The sequence below is a fragment of the Oncorhynchus gorbuscha genome, unplaced genomic scaffold, assembly GCF_021184085.1.
Source record: "Oncorhynchus gorbuscha isolate QuinsamMale2020 ecotype Even-year unplaced genomic scaffold, OgorEven_v1.0 Un_scaffold_1300, whole genome shotgun sequence".
Classification (NCBI taxonomy): domain Eukaryota; kingdom Metazoa; phylum Chordata; class Actinopteri; order Salmoniformes; family Salmonidae; genus Oncorhynchus; species Oncorhynchus gorbuscha.
In genome coordinates this window covers 132,291-158,839 of record NW_025746117.1, presented here as the reverse complement: position 1 = coordinate 158,839, position 26,549 = coordinate 132,291, and the positions used below count along the sequence as shown (strand labels likewise).

General features: G+C 46.0%; 1 protein-coding gene across 1 annotated transcript; it reads left to right on the top strand.

Moving 5' to 3' along the window:
- On the top strand, positions 1 to 26,071 carry LOC124022110 (2-acylglycerol O-acyltransferase 2-A-like). The gene is made up of 4 exons (XM_046337153.1): positions 1 to 241; positions 22,765 to 22,939; positions 24,925 to 25,124; positions 25,357 to 26,071. The coding sequence occupies exons 1-4, from the start codon at positions 1 to 3 to the stop codon at positions 25,509 to 25,511; spliced, it is 771 nt and encodes a 256-aa protein (XP_046193109.1). The 3' UTR covers positions 25,512 to 26,071.
- The last annotated feature ends 478 nt before the right edge of the window (positions 26,072 to 26,549 follow it).

Genomic DNA, 26,549 nt, shown 5'->3' with positions numbered 1-26,549 from the left:
ATGATTCTAACTACAGTACCTTTTGCTCCCCCCCAGCTCATAAAGACGGTGGATCTGGACCCTGGTTCTAACTACATCTTTGGGTTCCACCCCCATGGTGTTCTGGTGGCGGGGGGTTTTGGGAACTTCTGTACGGAGGCGTCAGGGTTCTCCTCGCTGTTCCCCGGGCTGACCCCCTACCTCCTGATGCTGCCATTCTGGTTCAGAGTACCCTTCTTTAGGGACTACATCATGTGTGGAGGTTAGTACCCTTCAGGGACTGGGTAGTGTGCGGGTGGATAGGGTGTGGTGGTGGTGGGTGGGTGGATAGTGGGTGGGTGGATAGTGGGTGGATAGTGGGTGGGTGGATAGTGGGTGGGTGGTGGGTGGGTGTGTACACGCTGTATTTGCTGCCGCAGGGTTTTCCTGTTGCAAAATCTGACAACGCTGAAGTAGGTGACACTGACACACACTGACTGTTTCACAATAGGCCAGAGACTGACTGGGCGTGTACTAACTGACTCCACTCTGTTTCACAATAGGCCAGAGACTGACTGGGCGTGTACTAACGTGTCTGTGTGTTTCAGTCAGTGTCAACAGTTCCGGTCTCTCTCTCTGTGTCTACAGGGGAACATCCTGAATACATGTCTCTCTCTCTCTGTGTCTACAGGGGAACATCCTGAATACATGCATATTTGAAATGTACTGACCTTTACAAACCTTTCTAAAGCACCATATATCTTTACGTGTGTGTGTATAGTGTGTGTATTTGGGGTTAAGGTGTGTGTGTTTGTAATTGGGGTTAAGGTGTGTGTGTTTGTAATTGGGGTTACGGTGTGTGTGTAATTGGGGTTAAGGTGTGTGTGTGTGTGTGTGTAATTGGGGTTAAGGTGTGTGTAATTGGGGTTAAGGTGTGTGTAATTGGGGTTAAGGTGTGTGTGTTTGTAATTGGGGTTAAGGTGTGTGTGTTTGTAATTGGGGTTACGGTGTGTGTGTTTGTAATTGGGGTTACGGTGTGTGTGTTTGTAATTGGGGTTACGGTGTGTGTGTTTGTAATTGGGGTTAAGGTGTGTGTGTGTAATTGGGGTTAAGGTGTGTGTGTGTAATTGGGGTTAAGGTGTGTGTGTGTAATTGGGGTTAAGGTGTGTGTGTGTAATTGGGGTTAAGGTGTGTGTGTGTAATTGGGGTTAAGGTGTGTGTGTGTGTGTGTGGTTAAGTGTGTGTGTGTGTGTGTGTGTGTGTGTGTGTGTGTGTAATTGGGGTTAAGGTGTGTGTAATTGGGGTTAAGGTGTGTGTAATTGGGGTTAAGGTGTGTGTGTGTGTGTGTAATTGGGGTTAAGGTGTGTGTGTGTGTGTAATTGGGTGTGTAAGGTGTGTGTGTGTAATTGGGGTTAAGGTGTGTGTGTGTAATTGGGGTTAAGGTGTGTGTGTGTAATTGGGGTTAAGGTGTGTGTGTAATTGGGGTTACGTGTGTGTAATTGGGGTTACGGTGTGTGTGTGTGTGTAATTGGGGTTACGGTGTGTGTGTAATTGGGGTTACGGTGTGTGTGTAATTGGGGTTACGGTGTGTGTGTAATTGGGGTTACGGTGTGTGTGTAATTGGGGTTACGGTGTGTGTGTAATTGGGGTTACGGTGTGTGTGTAATTGGGGTTACGGTGTGTGTGTAATTGGGGTTAAGGTGTGTGTGTGTGTGTATGGGGTTAAGGTGTGTGTGTGTGTAATTGGGGTTAAGGTGTGTGTGTGTAATTGGGGTTAAGGTGTGTGTGTAATTGGGGTTAAGGTGTGTGTGTGTGTGTGTAATTGGGGTTGGTGTGTGTAATTGGGGTTAAGGTGTGTGTGTGTGTGTAATTGGGGTTAAGGTGTGTGTGTGTGTGTGTAATTGGGGTTAAGGTGTGTGTGTGTGTGTTGGGGTTAAGGTGTGTGTGTGTAATTGGGGTTAAGTGTAATTGGGGTTAAGGTGTGTGTGTGTAATTGTAATGTGTGTGTAAATTGGGGTTAAGGTGTGTGTGTGTTACGTGTGTGTGTAATGGGGTTAAGGTGTGTGTGTAATGTTACGTGTGTGTGTAATTGGGGTTAAGGTGTGTGTGTGTGTTGTAATTGGGGTTAAGTGTGTGTGTGTAATTGGGGTTAAGGTGTGTGTGTGTGTGTGTGTGTGTAATTGGGGTTAAGGGGTTAATTGGGGTTAAGGTGTGTGTGTGTGTAATTGGGGTTAAGGTGTGTGTGTTACGTGTGTGTGTAATTGGGGTTACGGTGTGTGTGTAATTGGGGTTACGGTGTGTGTGTAATTGGGGTTAAGGTGTGTGTGTTTGGGGTTATGGTGTAATTGGGGTTACGGTGTGTGTAATTAAGGTGTGTGTGTGTGTGTGTAATTGGGGTTACGGTGTGTGTGTGTAATTGGGGTTAATTGTGTGTTAATTGGGGTTACGGTGTGTGTGTAATTGGGGTTAAGGTGTGTGTGTGTTGGGGGGGTTAAGTGTGTGTGTAATTGGGGTTACGGTGTGTGTGTAATTGGGGTTAAGGTGTGTGTGTGTGTTTGTAATTGGGGTTACGGTGTGTGTGTAATGTTACGTGTGTGTGGGGTTGGGGTTACGGTGTGTGTGTGTATTGGGGTTAAGGTGGTGTGTGTGTGTAATTGGGGTTACGGTGTGTGTGTAATTGGGGTTACGTGTGTGTAATTGGGGTTACGGTGTGTGTGTGTGTTGTGGGTTACGGTGTGTGTTAATGTGTGTAATTGGGGTTACGGTGTGTGTGTAATTGGGGTTACGGTGTGTGTGTGTAATTGGGGTTAAGTGTGTGTGTGTAATTGGGGTTACGGTGTGTGTGTGTGTTGGGGTTAAGGGTGTGTGTGTGTAATTGGGGTTACGGTGTGTGTGTAATTGGGGTTAAGGTGTGTGTGTGTGTGTGGGGTTACGGTGTGTGTGTGTAATTGGGGTTAAATTGGGGTTACGGTGTGTGTGTGTGTAATTGGGGTTACGGTGTGTGTGTGTAATTGGGGTTACGGTGTGTGTGTGTGTGTGTGTAATTGGGGTTACGGTGTGTGTGTGTAATGGGGTTACGTGTGTGTGTAATTGGGGTTACGGTGTGTGTGTGTAATTGGGGTTACGGTGTGTGTGTGTATTGGGGTTAAGGTGTGTGTGTGTGTGTGTAATTGGGGTTAAGGTGTGTGTGTGTAATTGGGGTTACGGTGTGTGTGTGTAATTGGGGTTAAGGTGTGTGTGTTAAGGTGTGTGTGTGTGTAATTGGGGTTAAGGTGTGTGTGTGTGTGTTGGGGTTACGGTGTGTGTGTGTAATTGGGGTTACGGTGTGTGTGTGTAATTGGGGTTAAGGTGTGTGTGTGTAATTGGGGTTAAGGTGTGTGTGTGTAATTGGGGTTACGGTGTGTGTGTGTAATTGGGGTTAAGGTGTGTGTGTGTAATGGGGTTATTGTGTGTGTTAATTGGGGTTACGTGTGTGTGTGTGTAATTGGGGTTACGGTGTGTGTGTGTGTGTGTGGGTAATTGGGGTTAAGTGTGTGTGTGTGTAATTGGGGTTACGGTGTGTGTGTAATTGGGGTTAAGGTGTGTGTGTGTAATGGGGTTAATGTGTGTGTGTGTAATGGTAATTGGGGTTACGGTGTGTGTGTAATTGGGGTTACGGTGTGTGTGTGTGTGTGTGTGTGTAATTGGGGTTAAGTGTGTGTGTAATGGGGTTACGGTGTGTGTGTGTATTGGGGTTACGGTGTGTGTGTGTAATTGGGGTTACGGTGTGTGTGTGTGTGTGTGTAATTGGGGTTAAGGTGTGTGTGTGTAATTGGGGTTACGGTGTGTGTGTGTAATTGGGGTTACGGTGTGTGTGTGTAATTGGGGTTACGGTGTGTGTGTGTAATTGGGGTTACGGTGTGTGTGTGTAATTGGGGTTACGGTGTGTGTGTGTAATTGGGGTTACGGTGTGTGTGTGTAATTGGGGTTACGGTGTGTGTGTAATTGGGGTTACGGTGTGTGTGTAATTGGGGTTACGTGTGTGTGTGTGTAATTGGGGTTACGGTGTGTGTGTGTGTAATTGGGGTTACGGTGTGTGTGTGTGTAATTGGGGTTACGGTGTGTGTGTGTAATTGGGGTTACGGTGTGTGTGTGTAATTGGGGTTACGGTGTGTGTGTGTGTAATTGGGGTTACGGTGTGTGTGTGTGTAATTGGGGTTACGGTGTGTGTGTGTGTTAAATTGGGGTTACGGTGTGTGTGTGTAATTGGGGTTACGGTGTGTGTGTGTAATTGGGGTTACGGTGTGTGTGTGTAATTGGGGTTACGGTGTGTGTGTGTGTAATTGGGGTTACGGTGTGTGTGTGTGTAATTGGGGTTACGGTGTGTGTGTGTGTGTGGGGTTAATTGGGTGTTAATTGGGGTTACGGTGTGTGTGTAATTGGGGTTAATTGGTTAAGTGTGTGTGTGTAATTGGGGTTACGGTGTGTGTGTGTAATTGGGGTTAAGGTGTGTGTGTGTGTAATTGGGGTTAAGGTGTGTGTAATTGTTACGGTGTGTGTGTGTAATTGGGGTTACGGTGTGTGTGTGTAATTGGGGTTACGGTGTGTGTGTGTAATTGGGGTTACGGTGTGTGTGTGTAATTGGGGTTACGGTGTGTGTGTGTAATTGGGGTTAAGGTGTGTGTGTGTGTGTGTGTAATTGGGGTTAAGGTGTGTGTGTGTAATTGGGGTTACGTGTGTGTGTGTAATTGGGGTTAAGGTGTGTGTGTAATTGGGGTTACGGTGTGTGTGTGTGTGTTGGGGTTACGGGGTTAAGTGTGTGTGTGTGTGTGTGTAATTGGGGTTACGGTGTGTGTGTGTGTGTGTGTGTAATTGGGTTACGGTGTGTGTGTGTAATTGGGGTTACGGTGTGTGTGTGTAATTGGGGTTACGGTGTGTGTGTGTGTGTAATTGGGGTTAAGGTGTGTGTGTGTGTAATTGGGGTTACGGTGTGTGTGTGTAATTGGGGTTACGGTGTGTGTGTGTGTGTAATTGGGGTTACGGTGTGTGTGTGTGTAATTGGGGTTACGGTGTGTGTGTGTAATTGGGGTTAAGGTGTGTGTGTGTGTAATAATTGGGGTTAAGGTGTGTGTGTGTGTAATTGGGGTTACGGTGTGTGTGTGTGTAATTGGGGTTACGGTGTGTGTGTGTGTGTGTAATTGGGGTTACGGTGTGTGTGTGTGTGTAATTGGGGTTAAGGTGTGTGTGTGTGTAATTGGGGTTACGGTGTGTGTGTGTGTAATTGGGGTTACGGTGTGTGTGTGTGTAATTGGGGTTACGGTGTGTGTGTGTGTAATTGGGGTTACGGTGTGTGTGTGTGTAATTGGGGTTACGGTGTGTGTGTGTAATTGGGGTTAAGTGTGGTGTGTGTGTGTAATTGGGGTTAAGGTGTGTGTGTGTGTAATTGGGGTTACGGTGTGTGTGTGTGTGTTGGGGTTATGTGTGTGTGTTAATTGGGGTTACGTGTGTGTGTGTGTAATTGGGGTTAATTGGGGTTACGTGTGTGTGTGTAATTGGGGTTACGTGTGTGTGTGTTGGGGTTACGGTGTGTGTGTGTGTGTGTGTGTGTAATTGGGGTTAAGGTGTGTGTGTGTGTGTGGGGTTAATTGGGGTTACGGTGTGTGTGTGTAATTGGGGTTACGGTGTGTGTGTGTAATTGGGGTTACGGTGTGTGTGTGTGTGTGTTGTAATGGGGTTACGGTGTGTGTGTGTGTGTAATTGGGGTTAAGTAGTGTGGTGTGTGTGTGTGTAATTGGGGTTAAGGTGTGTGTGTGTGTAATTGGGGTTAAGGTGTTAAGGGGGTGTGTGTGTGTGTGTTTGTAATTGGGGTTACGGTGTGTGTGTGTGTGTTTGTAATTGGGGTTACGGTGTGTGTGTGTAATTGGGGTTACGGTGTGTGTGTGTAATTGGGGTTACGGTGTGTGTGTAATTGGGGTTACGGTGTGTGTGTGTGTAATTGGGGTTACGGTGTGTGTGTGTGTTTACGGTGGTTAATTGGGGTTAAGTGTGTGTGTGTGTGTGTTAAGGTGTGTGTGTGTGTAATTGGGGTTAAGGTGTGTGTGTGTGTAATTGGGGTTACGGTGTGTGTGTGTGTGTAATTGGGGTTAAGGTGTGTGTGTGTGTAATTGGGGTTACGGTGTGTGTGTGTGTGTGTAATTGGGGTTACGTGTGTGTGTGTGTGTAATTGGGGTTACGGTGTGTGTGTGTGTGTGTAATTGGGGTTAAGGTGTGTGTGTGTGTGTAATTGGGGTTACGGTGTGTGTGTGTGTAATTGGGGTTAAGGTGTGTGTGTGTGTAATTGGGGTTAAGGTGTGTGTGTGTAATTGGGGTTAAGGTGTGTGTGTGTGTAATTGGGGTTACGGTGTGTGTGTGTAATTGGGGTTACGGTGTGTGTGTGTGTAATTGGGGTTAAGGTGTGTGTGTGTTTGTAATTGGGGTTACGGTGTGTGTTTGTAATTGGGGTTACGTGTGTGTGTGTTGGTAATTGGGGTTAAGGTGTGTGTGTGTGTGTGTGTGTGTTAAGTGTGTAATTGGGGTTAAGGTGTGTGTGTGTGTGTGTGTGTAATTGGGGTTAAGGTGTGTGTGTGTGTGTTAAGGTGTGTGTGTGTGTGTGTAATTGGTTAAGGTGTGTGTGTGTGTAATTGGGGTTAAGGTGTGTGTGTGTGTAATTGGGGTTAAGGTGTGTGTGTGTAATTGGGGTTAAGGTGTGTGTGTGTGTGGTGGGGTTAAGGTGTGTGTGTGTAATTGGGGTTAAGGTGTGTGTGTGTAATTGGGGTTAAGGTGTGTGTGTGTAATTGGGGTTAAGGTGTGTGTGTTTGGGGTTAAGGTGTGTGTGTGTGTGTAATTGGGGTTAAGGTGTGTGTGTGTGTGTGTGTGTAATGGGGTTAAGGTGTGTGTGTGTGTGTGTGTGTGTTAATGTGTGTGTGTAATTGGGGGTTAAGGTGTGTGTGTGTAATTGGGGTTAAGGTGTGTGTGTGTGTGTGTAATTGGGGTTAAGTGTGTGTGTGTGTGTTAATTGGGGTTAAGTGTGTGTGTGTGTGTGTAATTGGGGTTAAGGTGTGTGTGTGTGTAATTGGGGTTAAGGTGTGTGTGTGTGTGTAATTGGGGTTAAGGTGTGTGTGTGTGTGTGTAATTGGGGTTAAGGTGTGTGTGTGTGTAATTGGGGTTAAGGTGTGTGTGTGTGTAATTGGGGTTAAGGTGTGTGTGTGTGTAATTGGGGTTAAGGTGTGTGTGTGTGTGTAATTGGGGTTAAGGTGTGTGTGTGTAATTGGGGTTAAGGTGTGTGTGTGTGTAATTGGGGTTAAGTGTGTGTGTGTGTAATTGGGGTTAAGGTGTGTGTGTGTGTAATGTAATTGGGGTTAAGGTGTGTGTGTGTGTAATTGGGGTTAAGGTGTGTGTGTGTGTGTAATTGGGGTTAAGGTGTGTGTGTGTGTGTGTGTGTGTAATTGGGGTTAAGGTGTGTGTGTGTGTGTGTAATTGGGGTTAAGGTGTGTGTGTGTGTGTAATTGGGGTTAAGGTGTGTGTGTGTGTAATTGGGGTTAAGGTGTGTGTGTGTGTGTTTGTATTGGGGTTAAGGTGTGTGTGTGTGTAATTGGGGTTAAGGTGGTGTGTGTGTGTGTGTAATTGGGGTTAAGGTGTGTGTGTGTGTGTAATTGGGGTTAAGGTGTGTGTGTGTGTGTGTGTAATTGGGGTTAAGTGTGTGTGTGTGTGTGTGTTAAGGTGGTGTGTAATTGGTGTGTAATGTGTGTGTTAAGGGGTTAAGGTGTGTGTGTGTAATTGGGGTTAAGGTGTGTGTGTGTGTAATTGGGGTTAAGGTGTGTGTGTGTGTAATTGGGGTTAAGGTGTGTGTGTGTGTGTGTGTGTAATTGGGGTTAAGGTGTGTGTGTGTGTAATTGGGGTTAAGTGTGTGTGTGTGTGTTGGGGTTAAGTGTGTGTGTGTGTGTGTAATTGGGGTTAAGGTGTGTGTGTGTGTGTGTAATTGGGGTTAAGGTGTGTGTGTGTGTTAAGGTGTGTGTTGGGGTTAAGGTGTGTGTGTGTTTGTAATTGGGGTTAAGGTGTGTGTGTGTGTGTGTGTATTGGGGTTAAGGTGTGTGTGTGTGTGTGTAATTGGGGTTAAGGTGTGTGTGTGGGGTTAAGGTGTAAATTGTGTGTGTGTGTGTGTAATTGGGGTTAAGGTGTGTGTGTGTGTAATTGGGGTTAAGGTGTGTGTGTGTGTGTGTGTGTGTGTATGTGTGTGTGTGTAATTGGGGTTAAGGTGTGTGTGTGTGTGTAATTGGGGTTAAGGTGTGTGTGTGTGTAATTGGGGTTAAGGTGTGTGTGTGTGTGTGTGTGTGTAATTGGGGTTAAGGTGTGTAATGTGTGTGTGTTTGTAATTGGGGTTACGGTGTGTGTGTGTGTGTAATTGGGGTTACGGTGTGTGTGTGTGTGTAATTGGGGTTAAGGTGTGTGTGTGTGTGTGTAATTGGGGTTAAGGTGTGTGTGTGTGTGTGTGTTAATTGGTGTGTGTGTAATTGTTATGTGTGTGTGTGTGTGTGTAATTGGGGTTAAGGTGTGTGTGTGTGTAATTGGGGTTAAGGTGTGTGTGTGTGTGTGTAATTGGGGTTAAGGTGTGTGTGTGTGTGTGTAATTGGGGTTAAGGTGTGTGTGTGTGTGTTTAAGTGTGTGTAATTGGGGTTAAGGTGTGTGTGTGTGTGTAATTGGGGTTAAGGTGTGTGTGTGTGTGTGTGTAATTGGGGTTAAGGTGTGTGTGTGTGTTGGGGTTAAGGTGTGTGTGTGTAAGTGTGTGTGTGTTGTGTTAAGTGTGTGTGTGTGTGTAATTGGGGTTAAGGTGTGTGTGTGTGTGTGTAATTGGGGTTAAGGTGTGTGTGTGTGTGTAATTGGGGTTAAGGTGTGTGTGTGTGTGTAATTGGGGTTAAGGTGTGTGTGTGTGTGTAATTGGGGTTAAGGTGTGTGTGTGTGTGTGTAATTGGGGTTAAGGTGTGTGTGTGTGTGTGTGTGTAATTGGGGTTAAGGTGTGTGTGTGTGTGTGTGTGTGTGTAATTGGGGTTAAGGTGTGTGTGTGTGTGTGTAATTGGGGTTAAGGTGTGTGTGTGTGTGTGTGTAATTGGGGTTAAGGTGTGTGTGTGTGTGTGTGTGTGTAATTGGGGTTAAGGTGTGTGTGTGTGTGTGTAATTGGGGTTAAGGTGTGTGTGTGTGTAATTGGGGTTAAGTGTGTGTGTGTGTAATTGGGGTTAAGGTGTGTGTGTGTGTGTAATTGGGGTTAAGGTGTGTGTGTGTGTGTTTGTAATTGGGGTTAAGGTGTGTGTGTGTGTGTAATTGGGGTTAAGGTGTGTGTGTGTGTGTAATTGTGGGTTAATTGGGGTTAAGTGTGTGTGTGTGTGTAATTGGGGTTAAGGTGTGTGTGTGTGTGTGTGTGTTAATTGGGGTTAAGTGTGTGTGTGTGTAATTGGGGTTAAGGTGTGTGTGTGTGTGTGTAATTGGGGTTAAGGTGTGTGTGTGTGTGTGTGTAATTGGGGTTAAGGTGTGTGTGTGTGTGTTAAGGTGTGTGTGTGTTTGTTGGGGTTAAGGTGTGTGTGTGTGTGTGTGTAATTGGGGTTAAGGTGTGTGTGTGTGTTTGTAATTGGGGTTAAGGTGTGTGTGTGTAAATTGGGGTTAAGGTGTGTGTGTGTGTGTTGTAATTGGGGTTAAGGTGTGTGTGTGTGTGTGTGTTAATGTGTGTGTGTGTGTAATTGGGGTTAAGGTGTGTGTGTGTGTGTGTGTGTGTGTTGTGGGGTTAAGTGTGTGTGTGTGTGTGTAATTGGGGTTAAGGTGTGTGTGTGGTTAAGTGTGTGTGTGTAATTGGGGTTAAGGTGTGTGTGTGTAATTGTTAATTGGGGTTAATGGTGTGTGTGTGTGTGTGTGTGTGTGTGTAATTGGGGTTAAGGTGTGTGTGTGTGTGTGTAATTGGGGTTAAGGTGTGTGTGTGTGTGTGTGTAATTGGGGTTAAGGTGTGTGTGTGTTAAGTGTGTGTGTGTAATTGGGGTTAAGGTGTGTGTGTGTGTGTAATTGGGGTTAAGGTGTGTGTGTGTGTAATTGGGGTTAAGGGTTAATTGGTGTGTGTGTGTGTGTGTGTGTAATTGGGGTTAAGGTGTGTGTGTGTGTAATTGGGGTTAAGGTGTGTGTGTTTGTAATTGGGGTTAAGGTGTGTGTGTGTGTAATTGGGGTTAAGGTGTGTGTGTGTGTGTGTGTAATTGGGGTTAAGGTGTGTGTGTGTGTGTAATTGGGGTTAAGGTGTGTGTGTGTAATTGGGGTTAAGGTGTGTGTTTGTAATTGGGGTTATGTGTGTGTGTGTGTAATTGGGGGGTTAAGGTGTGTGTGTGTGTGTGTGTAATTGGGGTTAAGGTGTGTGTGTGTGTGTGTGGGGTTAAGTAAGTGTGTGTGTGTGTGTAATTGGGGTTAAGGTGTGTGTGTTGTGTAATTGTTGTGTGTGTGTGTGTGTGTGTAATTGGGGTTAAGGTGTGTGTGTGTGTGTGTAATTGGGGTTAAGGTGTGTGTGTGTGTGTAATTGGGGTTAAGGTGTGTGTGTGTGTGTTAATTGGGGTTAAGGTGTGTGTGTGTGTGTAATTGGGGTTAAGGTGTGTGTGTGTGTGTGTGTAATTGGGGTTAAGGTGTGTGTGTGTGTGTGTGTGTTGGGGTTAAGGTGTGTGTGTGTGTGTAATTGGGGTTAAGGTGTGTGTGTGTGTGTAATTGGGGTTAAGGTGTGTGTGTGTGTGTGTAATTGGGGTTAAGGTGTGTGTGTGTGTGTGTAATTGGGGTTAAGGTGTGTGTGTGTGTGTAATTGGGGTTAAGGTGTGTGTGTGTGTGTGTAATTGGGGTTAAGGTGTGTGTGTGTGTAATTGGGGTTAAGGTGTGTGTGTGTGTTTGTAATTGGGGTTACGGTGTGTGTGTGTGTGTGTGTGTAATTGGGGTTAAGGTGTGTGTGTGTGTGTGTAATGGGGTTAAGGTGTGTGTGTGTGTGTGTGTTGGGGTTACGTGTGTGTTAAGTGTGTGTGTGTAATTGGGGTTAAGTGTGTGTGTGTGTGTGTAATTGGGGTTAAGGTGTGTGTGTGTGTAATTGGTTAAGTGTGTGTGTGTAATTGGGGTTAAGGTGTGTGTGTGTGTGTGTAATTGGGGTTAAGGTGTGTGTAATTGGGGTTAAGGTGTGTGTAATTGGGGTTAAGGTGTGTGTGTGTGTGTAATTGGGGTTAAGGTGTGTGTGTGTGTGTGTAATTGGGGTTAAGGTGTGTGTGTGTGTGTGTGTGTAATTGGGGTTAAGGTGTGTGTGTGTGTGTAATTGGGGTTAAGGTGTGTGTGTGTGTAATGGGGTTAATTGGGGTTAAGGTGTGTGTGTAATTGGGGTTAAGGTGTGTGTGTGTGTGTGTTGTAATTGGGGTTAAGGTGTGTGTAATTGGGGTTAAGGTGTGTGTAATGTGTAATTGGGTTACGGTGTGTGTGTGTTTGTAATTGGGGTTACGGTGTGTGTGTAATTGGGGTTACGGTGTGTGTGTGTGTGTTTGTAATTGGGGTTACGGTGTGTGTGTGTTTGTAATTGGGGTTAAGGTGTGTGTGTGTGTGTTGTAATTGGGGTTACGTGTGTGTTGTGTGTAATTGGGGTTAAGGTGTGTGTGTAATTGGGGTTATTGTGTGTGTGTAATTGGGTTAAGTGTGTGTAATTGGGGTTAAGGTGTGTGTGTGTGTGTAATTGGGGTTAAGGTGTGTGTGTGTGTAATTGGGGTGTTAATTGGTGTGTGTGTGTGTGTGTAATTGGGGTTAAGTGTGTGTGTGTGTGTGTGTGTAATTGGGGTTAAGGTGTGTGTGTGTGTGTTGGGGGGTTACGTGTGTGTGTGTGTGTGGTGTAATTGGGTTAAGGTTGGTGTGTGTGTGTAATTGGGGTTACGTGTGTGTAATTGGGGTTAAGGTGTGTGTGTGTGTGTAATTGGGGTTAAGTGTGTGTGTGTGTGTGTAATTGGGGTTAAGGTGTGTGTGTGTGTAATTGGGGTTAAGGTGTGTGTGTGTGTGTGTAATTGGGGTTAAGGTGTGTGTGTGTGTGTGTAATTGGGGTTAAGTGTGTGTGTTAAGGTGTGTGTGTGTTGTGTAATTGGGGTTAAGGTGTGTGTGTGTGTGTAATTGGGGTTAAGTGTGTGTGTGTGTGTAATTGGGGTTAAGGTGTGTGTGTTAAGTGTGTGTGTGTGTAATTGGGGTTAAGGTGTGTGTGTGTGTGTGTAATTGGGGTTAAGGGGTTGTGTGTGTAATTGGGGTTACGGTGTGTGTGTGTTGTAATTGGGGTTGGGGTTAAGGTGTGTGTGTGTAATTGGGGTTAAGGTGTGTGTGTGTGTAATTGGGGTTAAGGTGTGTGTGTGTGTAATTGGGGTTAAGGTGTGTGTGTGTGTGTAATTGGGGTTACGGGTTAAGGGGGTTACGTGTGTGTGTGTGTGTGTGTAATTGGGGTTAAGGTGTGTGTGTGTGTGTGTAATTGGGGTTAAGGTGTGTGTGTGTGTGTGTAATTGGGGTTAAGGTGTGTGTGTGTGTGTAATTGGGGTTAAGGTGTGTGTGTGTGTGTGTTTGTAATTGGGGTTACGGTGTGTGTGTGTGTGTTTGTAATTGGGGTTACGGTGTGTGTGTGTGTGTGTGTGTAATTGGGGTTACGTGTGTGTGTGTAATTGGGGTTAAGGTGTGTGTGTGTAATTGGGGTTAAGGTGTGTGTGTGTGTGTGTAATTGGGGTTAAGGTGTGTGTGTGTGTAATTGGGGTTAAGGTGTGTGTAATTGGGGTTAAGGTGTGTGTGTGTGTGTTTGTAATTGGGGTTAAGGTGTGTGTGTGTGTTTGTAATTGGGGTTAAGTGTGTGTGTGTGTTGGGGTTAAGGTGTGTGTGTGTTTGTAATTGGGGTTAAGGTGTGTGTGTGTGTTGTAATTGGGGTTACGGTGTGTGTGTGTAATTGGGGTTAAGGTGTGTGTGTGTGTGTGTAATTGGGGTTACGGTGTGTGTGTGTGTGTGTAATTGGGGTTACGGTGTGTGTGTGTGTGTGTGTGTGTGTGTGTGTAATTGGGGTTAAGGTGTGTGTGTGTGTGTGTATTGGGGTTAAGGTGTGTGTGTGTGTGGGGTTAATGTGTGTGTGTTAATTGGGGTTAAGGTGTGTGTGTTTGTAATTGGGGTTAAGGTGTGTGTGTTTGTAATTGGGGTTATGGTGTGTGTGTGTGTGTGTGTGTGTGTGTGTGTGTGTGTGTGTGTGTGTAATTGGGGTTAAGGTGTGTGTGTGTGTGTGTGTAATTGGGGTTAAGGTGTGTGTGTGTGTGTGTGTAATTGGGGTTAAGGTGTGTGTGTGTGTAATTGGGGTTAAGGTGTGTGTGTGTGTGTTGTAATTGGGGTTAAGGTGTGTGTGTGTGTGTGTGTAATTGGGGTTAAGGTGTGTGTGTGTAATTGGGGTTAAGGTGTGTGTGTAATTGGGGTTAAGGTGTGTGTGTGTGTGTAATTGGGGTTAAGGTGTGTGTGTGTGTGTGTAATTGGGGTTAAGGTGTGTGTGTGTGTGTGTGTAATTGGGGTTAAGGTGTGTGTGTGTGTGTGTGTAATTAAGGGGTTATGTGTGTGTGTGTAATTGGGGTTAAGGTGTGTGTGTGTGTGTAATTGGGGTTAAGGTGTGTGTGTGTGTGTAATTGGGGTTAAGGTGTGTGTGTGTGTGTGTTAAGGTGTGTGTGTGTGTATTGGGGTTACGGTGTGTGTGTGTGTGTTTGTAATTGGGGTTAAGGTGTGTGTGTGTGTGTGTAATTGGTGTGTGTGTGTTGGGGTTAAGTGTGTGTAATTGGGGTTAAGGTGTGTGTGTGTGTGTGTGTGTAATTGGGGTTAAGGTGTGTGTGTGTGTGTGTTGGGGTTAAGGTGTGTGTGTGTGTGTTGGGGGTTAAGGTGTGTGTGTGTAATTGGGGTTAAGGTGTGTGTGTGTGTTAAGTGTGTGTGTGTAATTGGGGTTACGGTGTGTGTGTGTGTGTAATTGGGGTTAAGGTGTGTGTGTGTGTAATTGGGGTTAAGGTGTGTGTGTTTGTATTGGGGTTAAGGTGTGTGTGTTTGTAATTGGGGTTATGGTGTGTGTGTGTGTGTGTTGTGTTAAGTGTGTGTGTGTGTGTAATTGGGGTTAAGGTGTGTGTGTGTGTGTGTAATTGGGGTTAAGTGTGTGTGTGTGTGTGGGGTTAAGGTGTGTGTGTGTGTGTAAGGGGTTACGTGTGTGTGTGTGTGTAATTGGGGTTAAGGTGTGTGTGTGTGTGTTAAGTGTGTGTAATTGGGGTTAAGGTGTGTGTGTGTGTGGGGTTAAGGTGTGTGTAATTGGGGTTAAGGTGTGTGTGTGTGTGTGTGTGTGTGTAATTGGGGTTAAGGTGTGTGTGTGTGTGTGTTGTAATGGTTAAGGTGTGTGTGTGTGTGTGTGTGTGTATTGGGGTTAAGGTGTGTGTGTAATGTGTGTGTGTGTGTGTGTAATTGGGGTTAAGGTGTGTGTGTGTGTGTGGGGTTAAGGTGTGTGTGTGTTGTATTGGGGTTAAGGTGTGTGTGTGTGTGTGTAATTGGGGTTAAGGTGTGTGTGTGTGTGTGTGTAATTGGGGTTAAGGTGTGTGTGTGTTTGTAATTGGGGTTAAGTGTGGGGTTAAGTGTGTGTGTGTGTAATTGGGGTTACGGTGTGTGTGTGTGTGTGTAATTGGGGTTACGTGTGTGTGTGTTTGTAATTGGGGTTACGGTGTGTGTGTGTGTAATTGGGGTTAAGGTGTGTGTGTAATTGGGGTTAAGGTGTGTGTGTGTGTGTGTGTAATTGGGGTTAAGGTGTGTGTGTGTGTGTAATTGGGGTTAAGGTGTGTGTGTGTAATTGGGGTTAAGGTGTGTGTGTGTGTGTGTGTGTGTTGGGGTTAAGGTGTGTGTGTGTGTAATTGGGGTTAAGGTGTGTGTGTGTGTAATTGGGGTTAAGGTGTGTGTGTGTGTGTGTAATTGGGGTTATGTGGGGTTAAGGTGTGTGTGTGTGTGTGTGTAATTGGGGTTAAGGTGTGTGTGTGTGTAATTGGGGTTAAGTGTGTGTGTGTGTAATTGGGGTTAAGGTGTGTGTGTGTGTGTGTAATTGGGGTTAAGGTGTGTGTGTGTGTGTGTAATTGGGGTTAAGGTGTGTGTGTGTGTGTGTGTGTGTGTGTTGGGGTTAAGGTGTGTGTGTGTGTGTGTAATTGGGGTTAAGGTGTGTGTGTGTGTGTGTAATTGGGGTTAAGGTGTGTGTGTGTGTGTGTAATTGGGGTTAAGGTGTGTGTGTGTGTGTGTAATTGGGGTTAAGGTGTGTGTGTGTGTGTGTAATTGGGGTTAAGTGTGTGTGTGTGTGTGTGTGTGTAATTGGGGTTAAGGTGTGTGTGTGTGTGTGGGGTTAAGGTGTGTGTGTGTGTGTGTGTAATTGGGGTTAAGGTGTGTGTGTGTGTGTGTGTGTGTAATTGGGGTTAAGGTGTGTGTGTGTGTGTGTGTGTAATTGGGGTTAAGGTGTGTGTGTGTGTGTAATTGGGGTTAAGGTGTGTGTGTAATTGGGGTTAAGTGTGTGTGTGTGTGTAATTGGGGTTAAGGTGTGTGTGTGTGTGTGTGTGTAATTGGGGTTAAGGTGTGTGTGTGTGTGTGTGTAATTGGGGTTAAGGTGTGTGTGTGTGTGTGTGGGGGTTAAGGTGTGTGTGTGTGTGTGTAATGTGTGTGTGTGTGTGTGGGGTTAAGGTGTGTGTGTGTGTGTGTTGGGGTTAAGGTGTGTGTGTGTGTAATTGGGGTTAAGGTGTGTGTGTGTGTGTAATTGGGGTTAAGGTGTGTGTGTGTGTGTGTGTGTAATTGGGGTTAAGGTGTTAAGTGTGTGTGTGTAATTGGGGTTAAGGTGTGTGTGTGGGGTTACGGTGTGTGTGTGTGTAATTGGGGTTAAGGTGTGTGTGTGTGTGTGTGTGTAATTGGGGTTAAGGTGTGTGTGTGTGTGTGTTTGTAATTGGGGTTAAGGTGTGTGTGTGTGTGTGTGTAATTGGGGTTAAGGTGTGTGTGTGTGTAAGGTGGTTAAGGTGTGTGTGTGTGTGTGGGGTTAAGGTGTGTGTGTGTGTAATTGGGGTTAAGGTGTGTGTGTGTGTGTAATTGGGGTTAAGGTGTGTGTGTGTGTGTGTGTGTGTGTGTAATTGGGGTTAAGGTGTGTGTGTGTGTGTTGTTTAAGGTGTGGTGTAAATTGGGGTTAAGTGTGTGTGTGTGTAATTGGGGTTAAGGTGTGTGTGTGTGTGTGTTAATTAAGTGTGTGTGTAATTGGGTTAAGGTGTGTGTGTGTGTGTAATTGGGGTTAAGGTGTGTGTGTGTGTTAAGTGTGTGTGTGTTGGGGTTAAGGTGTGTGTGTGTGTGTATTGGGGTTAAGGTGTGTGTGTGTGTGTAATTGGGGTTAAGGTGTGTGTGTGTGTGTAATTGGGGTTAAGGTAAGTGTGTGTGTTAAGGTGTGTGTGTGTGTATTGGGGTTAAGGTGTGTGTGTGTGTGTGTGGGTTAAGGTGTGTGTGTGTGTGTGTGTGTGTGTAATTGGGGTTAAGGTGTGTGTGTGTGTGTGTGTGTAATTGGGGTTAAGGTGTGTGTGTGTGTGTGTTAAGTGTGTGTGTGTGTAATTGGGGTTAAGGTGTGTGTGTGTGTGTGTGTGTGTAATTGGGGTTAAGGTGTGTGTGTGTGGGGTTAAGTGTGTGTGTAATTGGGGTTAATTGGGGTTAAGTGTGTGTGTGTGTGTGTAATTGGGGTTAAGGTGTGTGTGTGTGTGTGTGTAATTGGGGTTAAGTGTGTGTGTGTGTGTAATTGGGGTTAAGGTGTGTGTGTGTAATTGGGGTTAAGGTGTGTGTGTGTGTGTGTGTAATTGGGGTTAAGGTGTGTGTGTGTGTGTGTAATTGGGGTTAAGGTGTGTGTGTGTGTGTAATTGGGGTTAAGGTGTGTGTGTGTGTGTAATTGGGGTTAAGGTGTGTGTGTGTGTGTAATTGGGGTTAAGGTGTGTGTGTGTGTGTAATTGGGGTTAAGGTGTGTGTGTGTGTGTGTGTGTAATTGGGGTTAAGGTGTGTGTGTGTGTAATTGGGGTTAAGGTGTGTGTGTGTGTGTGTGTGTGTAATTGGGGTTAAGGTGTGTGTGTGTGTGTTAATTGGGGTTAAGGTGTGTGTGTGTGTGTGTGTTGGGGTTAATTGGGGTTACGTGTGTGTGTGTGTGTGTAATTGGGGTTAAGGTGTGTGTGTGTGTGTGTGTAATTGGGGTTAAGGTGTGTGTGTGTGTGTGTGTGTAATTGGGGTTAAGGTGTGTGTGTTTGTAATTGGGGTTAAGGTGTGTGTGTGTGTGTTAAGTGTGTGTGTGTGTGTGTGTGTAATTGGGGTTAAGTGTGTGTGTGTGTGTGTGTGTGTAATTGGGGTTAAGGTGTGTGTGTGTGTGTGTGTAATTGGGGTTAAGGTGTGTGTGTGTAATTGGGGTTAAGGTGTGTGTGTGTGTTAAGTGTGTGTGTGTAATTGGGGTTAAGGTGTGTGTGTGTGTGTGTAATTGGGGTTAAGGTGTGTGTGTTAAGGTGTGTGTAATTGGGGTTAAGGTGTGTGTGTGTGTGTTGTTAAGTGTGTAATTGTGTGTGTTAATTGGGGTTAAGTGTGTGTGTGTGTAATTGGGGTTAAGGTGTGTGTGTGTGTGTAATTGGGGTTAAGGTGTGTGTGTGTGTGTGTAATTGGGGTTAATGTGTGTGTGTGTAATTGGGGTTAAGGTGTGTGTGTGTGTGTGTGTAATTGGGGTTAAGGTGTGTGTGTGTGTGTAATTGGGGTTACGTGTGTGTGTGTGTGTGTGTGTTAAGGTGTGTGTGTGTGTGTGTGTGTTAAGTGTGTGTGTGTGTGTAATTGGGGTTAAGGTGTGTGTGTTTGTAATTGGGGTTAATTGTTAAGTGTGTGTGTGTGTGTAATTGGGGTTACGGTGTGTGTGTGTGTGTGTTGGGGTTAATGTGTGTGTGTGTGTGTGTAATTGGGGTTAAGGTGTGTGTGTGTGTGTAATTGGGGTTAAGGTGTGTGTGGTGTGTGTGTGTGTTAAGTGTGTGTGTAATTGGGGTTAAGGTGTGTGTGTGTGTGTGTAATTGGGGTTAAGGTGTGTGTGTTTGTAATTGGGGTTATGGTGTGTGTGTGTGTTTGTAATTGGGGTTATGGTGTGTGTGTGTGTTACGGTGTGTGTGTGTGTGTGTTTGTAATTGGGGTTAAGGTGTGTGTGTGTGTGTGTGTGTGTGTGTGTGTGTGTAATTGGGGTTAAGGTGTGTGTGTGTGTGTGTTTGTAATTGGGGTTAAGGTGTGTGTGTGTTGTAATTGGGGTTAAGGTGTGTGTGTGTGTGTGTGTGTGTGTGTGTGTGTTGGGGTTAAGGTGTGTGTGTGTGTGTAATTGGGGTTAAGGTGTGTGTGTGTGTAATTGGGGTTAAGGTGTGTGTGTTTGTAATTGGGGTTAAGGTGTGTGTGTTTGTAATTGGGGTTATGGTGTGTGTTTGTAATTGGGGTTATGGTGTGTGTGTGTGTGTAATTGGGGTTACGGTGTGTGTGTGTGTGTGTAATTGGGGTTACTGTGTGTGTGTGTGTAATTGGGGTTAAGGTGTGTGTGTGTGTTTTGGGGTTACTGTGTGTGTGTGTGGGGTTAAGTGTGTGTGTGTGTGTGTGTGTTAAGTGTGTGTGTGTGTAATTGGGGTTAAGGTGGTGTGTGTTGTGTGTGGGGTTAATGTGTGTGGGTTATGGTGTGTTAAGTGTGTGTGTGTAATTGGGGTTAAGGTGTGTGTGTGTGTGTGTGTGTAATTGGGGTTAAGGTGTGTGTGTGTGTGTAATTGGGGTTAAGGTGTGTGTGTGTGTGTGTTGTAATTGGGGTTAAGGTGTGTGTGTGTGTGTGTATTGGGGTTAAGGTGTGTGTGTGTGTGTGTGTGTGTGTGTGTGTAATTGGGGTTAAGGTGTGTGTGTGTGTGTGTGTGTGTGTGTAATTGGGGTTAAGGTGTGTGTGTTTGTAATTGGGGTTATGGTGTGTGTTTGTAATTGGGGTTATGGTGTGTGTGTGTAATTGGGGTTACGGTGTGTGTGTGTGTGTGTGTGTAATTGGGGTTACGGTGTGTGTGTGTGTGTGTGTGTGTGTAATTGGGGTTACGGTGTGTGTGTGTGTGTGTGTGTGTGTAATTGGGGTTACGGTGTGTGTGTGTGTGGGTTAAGTGTGTGTGTGTAATTGGGGTTAAGGTGTGTGTGTGTGTGTGGGGTTAAGGTGTGTGTGTAATTGGGGTTAAGGTGTGTGTGTAATTGGGGTTAAGGTGTGTGTGTCAATTGGGGTTAAGGTGTGTGTGTGTGTGTAATTGGGGTTACGGTTAAGGGGTTACGTGTGTGTGTAATTGGGGTTAAGGTGTGTGTGTGTAATTGGGGTTAAGGTGTGTGTGTGTAATTGGGGTTAAATTGGGGTTACGGTGTGTGTGTGTGTGTGTGTGTGTAATTGGGGTTAAGGTGTGTGTGTGTGTGTTACGTAATTGGGGTTAAGGTGTGTGTGTAATTGGGGTTAAGGTGTGTGTGTTTGTAATTGGGGTTATGGTGTGTGTGTGTGTGTGTGTAATTGGGGTTATGGTGTGTGTGTGTGTGTGTGTGTAATTGGGGTTAAGGTGTGTGTGTGTGTGTGTGTGTGTGTGTGTGTGTGTGTGTGTGTGTGTGTGTGTGTGTGTGTGTGTGTGTGTGTAATTGGGGTTAAGGTGTGTGTGTGTGTTTGTAATTGGGGTTAAGGTGTGTGTGTGTGTGTGTAATTGGGGTTACTGTGTGTGTGTGTAATTGGGGTTACTGTGTGTGTGTGTAATTGGGGTTACTGTGTGTGTGTGTAATTGGGGTTACTGTGTGTGTGTGTAATTGGGGTTACTGTGTGTGTGTGTAATTGGGGTTACTGTGTGTGTGTAATTGGGGTTAAGGTGTGTGTGTAATTGGGGTTAAGGTGTGTGTGTAATTGGGGTTAAGGTGTGTGTGTAATTGGGGTTAAGGTGTGTGTGTAATTGGGGTTAAGGTGTGTGTGTAATTGGGGTTAAGGTGTGTGTGTAATTGGGGTTAAGGTGTGTGTGTAATTGGGGTTAAGGTGTGTGTGTAATTGGGGTTAAGGTGTGTGTGTAATTGGGGTTAAGGTGTGTGTGTAATTGGGGTTAAGGTGTGTGTGTGTGTGTGTAATTGGGGTTAAGGTGTGTGTGTGTGTGTGTGTAATTGGGGTTAAGGTGTGTGTGTGTGTGTGTGTGTAATTGGGGTTACGGTGTGTGTGTGTGTAATTGGGGTTACGGTGTGTGTGTGTGTAATTGGGGTTACGGTGTGTGTGTGTGTAATTGGGGTTACGGTGTGTGTGTGTGTGTGTAATTGGGGTTACGGTGTGTGTGTGTGTGTGTAATTGGGGTTACGGTGTGTGTGTGTGTGTGTGTGTGTAATTGGGGTTACGGTGTGTGTGTGTGTGTGTAATTGGGGTTACGGTGTGTGTGTGTGTGTGTAATTGGGGTTACGGTGTGTGTGTGTGTGTGTGTAATTGGGGTTACGGTGTGTGTGTGTGTGTAATTGGGGTTACGGTGTGTGTGTGTGTGTAATTGGGGTTACGGTGTGTGTGTGTGTGTGTAATTGGGGTTACGGTGTGTGTGTGTGTGTGTGTGTGTAATTGGGGTTACGGTGTGTGTGTAATTGGGGTTACGGTGTGTGTGTGTAATTGGGGTTACGGTGTGTGTGTGTGTAATTGGGGTTACGGTGTGTGTGTGTGTAATTGGGGTTACGGTGTGTGTGTGTGTAATTGGGGTTACGGTGTGTGTGTGTGTGGTTACGGGGTTACGGGGTGTGTGTGTGTGTGTGTAATTGGGGTTACGGTGTGTGTGTGTAATTGGGGTTACGGTGTGTGTGTGTGTGTGTAATTGGGGTTGGGGTTACGGTGTGTGTGTGTAATTGGGGTTACGGTGTGTGTGTGTGTGTGTGGGGGTTACGGTGTGTGTGTGTAATTGGGGTTACGTGTGTGTGTAATTGGGGTTACGGTGTGTGTGTAATGGGGTTACGTGTGTGTGTAATTGGGGTTACGGTGTGTGTAATTGGGGTTACGGTGTGTGTGTAATTGGGGTTACGGTGTGTGTGTAATTGGGGTTACGGTGTGTGTGTAATTGGGGTTACGGTGTGTGTAATTGGGGTTACGGTGTGTGTGTAATTGGGGTTACGGTGTGTGTGTAATTGGGGTTACGGTGTGTGTGTGTGTGTGTGTGTGTGTAATTGGGGTTACGGTGTGTGTAATTGGGGTTACGGTGTGTGTAATTGGGGTTACGGTGTGTGTAATTGGGGTTACGGTGTGTGTGTAATTGGGGTTACGGTGTGTGTGTGGGGTTACGGTGTGTGTGTTGGGGTTACGGTGTGTGTGTGTGTGTAATTGGGGTTACGGTGTGTGTGTGTGTGTGTAATTGGGGTTACGGTGTGTGTGTGTGTGTAATTGGGGTTACGGTGTGTGTGTGTGTGTAATTGGGGTTACGGTGTGTGTGTGTGTGTGTGTGTAATTGGGGTTACGGTGTGTGTGTGTGTGTGTGTGTAATTGGGGTTACGGTGTGTGTGTGTAATTGGGGTTACGGTGTGTGTGTGTGTGTGTAATTGGGGTTACGGTGTGTGTGTGTGTGTGTAATTGGGGTTACGGTGTGTGTGTGTGTGTGTAATTGGGGTTACGGTGTGTGTGTGTGTAATTGGGGTTACGGTGTGTGTGTGTGTAATTGGGGTTACGGTGTGTGTGTAATTGGGGTTACGGTGTGTGTGTGTGGTTACGTGTGTGTAATTGGGGTTACGGTGTGGTGTAATTGGGGTTACGGTGTGTGTGTAATTGGGGTTACGGTGTGTGTGTAATTGGGGTTACGGTGTGTGTGTAATTGGGGTTACGGTGTGTGTGTAATGTAATTGGGTTACGGTGTGTGTGTGTGTGTGTGTAATGGGGTTACGGTGTGTGTGTAATTGGGGTTACGGTGTGTGTGTGTGTGTAATTGGGGTTACGGTGTGTGTGTGTGTGTGTTTGTAATTGGGGTTACGGTGTGTGTGTGTGTGGGGTTACGGTGTGTGTGTGTGTGTGTAATTGGGGTTACGGTGTGTGTGTTTGTAATTGGGGTTACGGTGTGTGTGTAATTGGGGTTACGGTGTGTGTGTGTGTGTGTAATTGGGGTTACGGTGTGTGTGTGTGTGTGTGTAATTGGGGTTACGGTGTGTGTGTGTGTTGGGGTAATTGGGGTTAAGGTGTGTAATTGGGGTTACGGTGTGTGTGTAATTGGGGTTACGGTGTGTGTGTAATTGGGGTTACGTGTGTGTGTGTGTGTAATTGGGGTTAAGGTGTGTGTGTGTAATTGGGGTTAAGGTGTGTGTGTGTGTGTGTGTGTTGGGGTTGTGTGTGTTTGTAATTGTTAAGTGTGTGTGTAATTGGGGTTAAGGTGTGTGTGTGTAATTGGGGTTAAGGTGTGTGTGTGTGTGTGTGTGTAATTGGGGTTAAGGTGTGTGTGTGTGTAATTGGGGTTAAGGTGTGTGTGTGTGTAATTGGGGTTAAGGTGTGTGTGTGTGTAATTGGGGTTACGGTGTGTGTGTGTGTGTAATTGGGGTTACGGTGTGTGTGTGTGTAATTGGGGTTACGGTGTGTGTGTGTGTAATTGGGGTTACGGTGTGTGTGTGTGTAATTGGGGTTACGGTGTGTGTGTAATTGGGGTTACGGTGTGTGTGTGTGTGTAATTGGGGTTACGGTGTGTGTGTAATTGGGGTTACGGTGTGTGTGTGTGTATTATGTGTTCATGCCAGGTCTGGTATCCAGTGAGAAAGCCAGCCTGTCCTACCTGCTCTCAGCTCCTAGAGGAGGTAATGTGGCGGTGGTGGCTATAGGGGGCGCTCCAGAGGCTCTAGACGCCCGACCAGGAGCTCTCACCCTTCAGATTCTACACCGCAAGGGATTCATCAAACTGGCACTAAAACACGGGTAGGTGGGAACACAGGAAGTCTTAAAACACGGGTAGGTGGGGACACAGGAAGTCTTAAAACACGGGTAGGTGGGAACACAGGAAGTCCTAAAACACGGGTAGGTGGGAACACAGGAAGTCTTAAAACACGGGTAGGTGGGAACACAGGAAGTCCTAAAACACAGGTAGGTGGGAACACAGGAAGTCCTCTGAAACATGGGTAGATCTTAAACACTGGTAGGTATGGAATGCAGATAGGTCTGAAACACAGTAATATTGAATTCAATACATGTGGTGTGTTTGATTTGAATGTACTGTATGTTTGTGTTTGTTTGCCCAGGGTGTCCCAGTGTAATGTTAATATGGGGCGGCAGGGTAGCCTAGTGGTTAGAGTGTTGGACTAGTAACCGGAAGGTTGCGAGTTCAAACCCCCGAGCTGACAAGGTACAAATCTGTCGTTCTGCCCCTGAACAGTCAGTTAACCCACTGTTCCCAGGCCATCATTGAAAATAAGAATTTGTTCTTAACTGACTTGCCTAGTTAAATAAAGGTAAAATAAATATAAAAAAATACCCAGCTGGTCCCAGTGTATATGTTAATATCCAGCTGGTCCCAGTGTATATGTTAATATCCAGCTGGTCCCAGTGTATATGTTAATACCCAGCTGGTCCCAGTGTATATGTTATTCTAGTTTATGTCAGCATGGTGGTGGTAGTGGGATGCTTAGCTGCCTCAGGACCTGGACAACTTGCCTTAATAGAAGGAACCATGAATTCTGCTCTGTATCAGAGAATTCTACAGGAGAATGTCAGGCCCATCCGTCTGTGAGCTGAAGCTCAGCTGGGTCATTCAGCATGATCCAAAACACACAATCAAGTCTATGTGAAAATGGTTAAAAAAAACACATTTGAATTTCTGGAATGGCCTAGTCAAAGTCCAGAACTAATCCCAACTGAGATGTTGTGACAGGACTTGAAACGAGCAGTTCATGTTGGAAAACCCACATGTCACCGAGTTAAAGCAGTTCTGCCTGCAAGAGTGGGCTAACTTCCTCCACAGTGACGTGAGACTGATCAATAACTACAGGAAGTGTTTGGTTGGAGTCATTACAGCTAAACGTGGCACCCCCAGTTATTGAGAGTAAGGGGGAAGTGACACATTTACATTACATTTACATTTAAGTCATTTAGCAGACGCTCTTATCCAGAGCGACTTACAAATTGGTGCATTCACCTTATGACATCCAGTGGAACAGTCACTTTACAATAGTGCATCTAAAACTTAAGGGGGGGTGAGAGGGATTACTTATCCTATCCTAGGTATTCCTTAAAGAGGTGGGGTTTCAGGTGTCTCCGGACACCTGACATCCCCAGTTATTGAGAGTCAATAACTACAGGGGAAGTGGCACCCCAGTTATTGAGAAACGTGGCACCCCCAGTTATTGAGTAAGGGGGAAGTGGCACCCCAGTTATTGAGAGTAATTTAGGGGAAGTGGCACCCCAGTTATTGAGAGTAAAAGTGGCACCCCAGTTATTGACATAAGGGAACAGTCACCCCAGTTATTGCATCTAGTAAGGGGGGTGTGGCACCCCAGTTATTGAGAGAGGTAAGGGGGAAGTGGCACCCCCAGTTATTGAGAGTAAGGGGGAAGTGGCACCCCCAGTTATTGAGAGTAAGGGGGAAGTGGCACCCCCAGTTATTGAGAGTAAGGGGGAAGTGGCACCCCCAGTTATTGAGAGTAAGGGGGAAGTGGCACCCCCAGTTATTGAGAGTAAGGGGAAGTGGCACCCCCAGTTATTGAGAGTAAGGGGGAAGTGGCACCCCCAGTTATTGAGAGTAAGGGGGAAGTGGCACCCCCAGTTATTGAGAGTAAGGGGGAAGCGGCACCCCCAGTAATTGTCCTATAGGACCCAGCTAGTACCTGTGTTCTCCTTCAGGGGAAAAAAAGCTGATGACCAACCATGCTGGTTTGTGTAATGTCCAGTGTATATATAATGTCTCGTAGGGCCCAGCTAGTACCTGTGTTCTCCTTTGGAGAGAATGAGCTCTTCGACCAGATGACCAACCCTGCCGGTTCGCCGCTCCGCTGGCTCCAGGACCACTTGCAAAGGCTCATGGGAGTTGCGCTGCCAATGTTCACTGGACGAGGAGTGTTCCAATACAGCTTCGGTCTACTGCCCTACAGAGAGCCCATACACACTGTTGGTAAGACACACACTCAACTCTCTCTCATCCCTCACCTCTCACATCTCTCTCACATTTCTCTTCCATCCCTCGCTCACCTCTCACCTCTCTCACCTCTCGCTCTAGTGGGTAGGCCTATTCCAGTGGTCCAGACCCCCCCCCCCCCCCCCTCTCTCTCTCTCTCTAGTGGGTAGGCCTATTCCAGTGGTCCAGACCCCTCATCTCTCTCTCTCATCTCTCTCTCTTTCTCCAGTGGGTAGGCCTATTCCAGTGGTCCAGACCCCCTCTCCCACTAAAGATGATATAGACTGTCTCCATTCTCTCTACCTGGAGGGCCTCACTACGGTGTTTGAAGACAACAAGGACAACTACGGCATTGCACCAGACAAACACCTCCACTTCATCTAGATATGTGCATCCACACCTGTAATCAGCAGGAAAAGAAGCTTTACAGACAAATCCAAAGCTGTTGCAACACCTTCTAGGTCAGAGTTCTAGCTGAAGGTTAGAAGGATCCTGTGGCGTTATGTAGGGTTCTGTGGAGTTGATGTAGGGTTCTCAAGGGTCCTGTCTGGTTCTAGAGGGTCCTGTCTGGTTCTGTAGGGTCTTGGAGGGTCATCTGTAGGGTTCTAGAGGGTCATCTGTAGGGTTCTAGAGGGTCATCTGTAGGGTTCTAGAGGGTCATCTGTAGGGTTCTAGAGGGTCATCTGTAGGGTTCTAGAGGGTCATCTGTAGGGTTCTAGAGGGTCATCTGTAGGGTTCTAGAGGGTCATCTGTAGGGTTCTAGAGGGTCATCTGTAGGGTTCTAGAGGGTCATCTGTAGGGTTAGTACCAAGATGGTGGGCAGTAAGACGTGTTTGTTTTTGTCCCATGTAAATATTGTTATATATTTTGTTGTATACATTTCATTATATTTCAATCTATTTTTTTTCTCCATTTTCTAATTAAATAAACTTCCTGCAACCTGCCCCCAATGTGGTACAGATCTGATATTTTTTTAGACCTAATTAGCTACTAGCTTTTTAGTCATTGTTAGCCACTGCTAGCGGTTTTTACCTTTTAGCTCGGACTCCAGCCACCTTAGCCTGGATAATATCTGCCAGTCCGCACAGCACCATATCATTGTTGTTTGTTATTATTATTGTTGCTAACGACCTTGTCCAGAAGCACCAGCTAGCTAGCTAGGCCCATTTCCCAGCTAGCAAACGAGGTACACCAACTACAATACCACTACAATACCTCTCTTGCCAATTGGCCTGAACCCTTTGTTGACACGGAGCCCCGCCGATCCATCACGACTGGTCTGCTAGTCTACTGATGTAATTCGATGTGCTCTCAACCGGCCTCTGCCTCGTTGGTGTTGATCCATCTGCTAGCCCTGGTCCGCTAGCTTCCTGAACGGCGTGTCTCCCGCTCTTCTTGCGTAGTAACCGAACAGCTCCCTGT

Coding starts and splice junctions, on each gene's coding strand:
- LOC124022110 (XM_046337153.1), top strand. CDS start 1: ATGATTCTAACTACAGTACCTTTTGCTCCCCCCCAGCTCATAAAGACG. Junction 242..22,764: donor GGACTACATCATGTGTGGAG/GTTAGTACCCTT, acceptor TGTTCATGCCAG/GTCTGGTATCCAGTGAGAAA. Junction 25,125..25,356: donor AGAGCCCATACACACTGTTG/GTAAGACACACA, acceptor CTCTTTCTCCAG/TGGGTAGGCCTATTCCAGTG.